Genomic DNA, 1,285 nt, shown 5'->3' with positions numbered 1-1,285 from the left:
AGAGAGAGAGAGAGGAGGCAGCAGAGAGCAGGTCAGGTAGAGAACCATGTGGCCAAGAGAACGTGAAACTGAATCTGGCACTATTAATCTGTTCCTCTTTGTAGGAGTTCGGTGGGACCTGATGGCTAAATTACAGAAACGTCCCGGCATGCCGGTTCTTAGCTTGCTCGAGAAGGCTTATGCTTCAGTTCACCAAACCCGGGAGAATCTGGGTACGATGGAAGAAGAATCTGAAATGGAAATGCTGCCCAAAGGCTGCAGAGCAAGTGCTCAGAAGCGTGCGCCTGTGCGTGAGCATGTAGGTTGGCTCTAAGAACCAGTTCTCCTCTCAGCCTCTCCTGGAGCTCTTTACACAAAGTCAGGGAAAGACAGCCTTTCCGGGCCCAGGCAGACAGGGGAGGCGGACGCGTGCAGGAGTGGAGCCTCTTCCAGCGAGGTGGTGGGGCTCAGGCTGCCCGCCTGCGAGGCCGGAGAGTAGAGCGAGCCCCACTCCCCTGCGGAGGAGGAGGAGGTACTGCCGGGGCTGCCAAGCTCCCCAGAGGGAAGAGGCGGTGGAGCCAGGCCCAGCCCCAAGCCCAGACCCAGTCCCCGGAGCCCGTGCTCCCCCATGCGCAGCGTCTCCGTCAGCGCCCAGATGTAGTTATGCGCAAAGCGCAGCGTCTCAATCTTGGTGAGCTTGGCGTCGTCCGGGAACGTAGGCAGAACGCCTCGCAGCGCGTCCAGCGCCGAGTTGAGGTTGTGCATCCGGTTGCGCTCTCGGTCGTTGGCCTTCATGCGCCGACTGCGCCGCTGTCTGCTTAGTGCAGCGTCGCTTTTGGGGCGGCTGCGCCCCCCGCGCCGTGCCCTGCCCTTCTTGGGAGCGCCCCGCAGTTCGCCTTCGGCGCCAGCGGGTGGAGGCGCTGGGTTGGGGCTGCAGGGAGGGGACTGGGCACAGGAAGCGCACAGACCGGCCTTGGTGGCAGGGGCAGCGTCTGAAGCTGTCGGGAAGGACGGCTCGCTGGTCACCACGCAGGCAGGCTTGGGGGACATCCTGTAGTAGGCAGTAAGAGCAGTCTCAGCGGGGCGCCCACCCTAGTCCCCGCCCTAGCTGAGAGCCCTGGGGCTCAGGCTCCCGGGGAGAGAGAAAGGGTCCAGACATCCATCACCCAGGAGCCTCAGTGTGAGAGGACACCCGGCCGCCCCTCGCCCCTCACCCGTTGACCTCGGGGTGCCCCCAGAGAAAGTTTTACCTAGCTCGGAGTGATATAGGCAGAACACAGCCGGAGCGGAGCCGGGAGCCCCCTTA

At 63.2% G+C, this 1,285-nt stretch overlaps 1 protein-coding gene across 1 annotated transcript; it reads right to left on the bottom strand.

The window, feature by feature from the left end:
* Window positions 1–348: 348 nt before the first annotated feature.
* Window positions 349–1,029, bottom strand: NEUROG3 (neurogenin 3). The gene has a single exon (XM_044662926.1). It carries the CDS (start codon window positions 1,027–1,029, stop codon window positions 349–351), a length of 681 nt encoding a protein of 226 aa, XP_044518861.1.
* Between the last annotated feature and the right edge of the window lie 256 nt (window positions 1,030–1,285).

The sequence above is a fragment of the Gracilinanus agilis genome, chromosome 2, assembly GCF_016433145.1.
Source record: "Gracilinanus agilis isolate LMUSP501 chromosome 2, AgileGrace, whole genome shotgun sequence".
Classification (NCBI taxonomy): domain Eukaryota; kingdom Metazoa; phylum Chordata; class Mammalia; order Didelphimorphia; family Didelphidae; genus Gracilinanus; species Gracilinanus agilis.
Note: the sequence above shows the minus strand (reverse complement) of the source record. Positions and strands in the feature narration are given on the sequence as shown.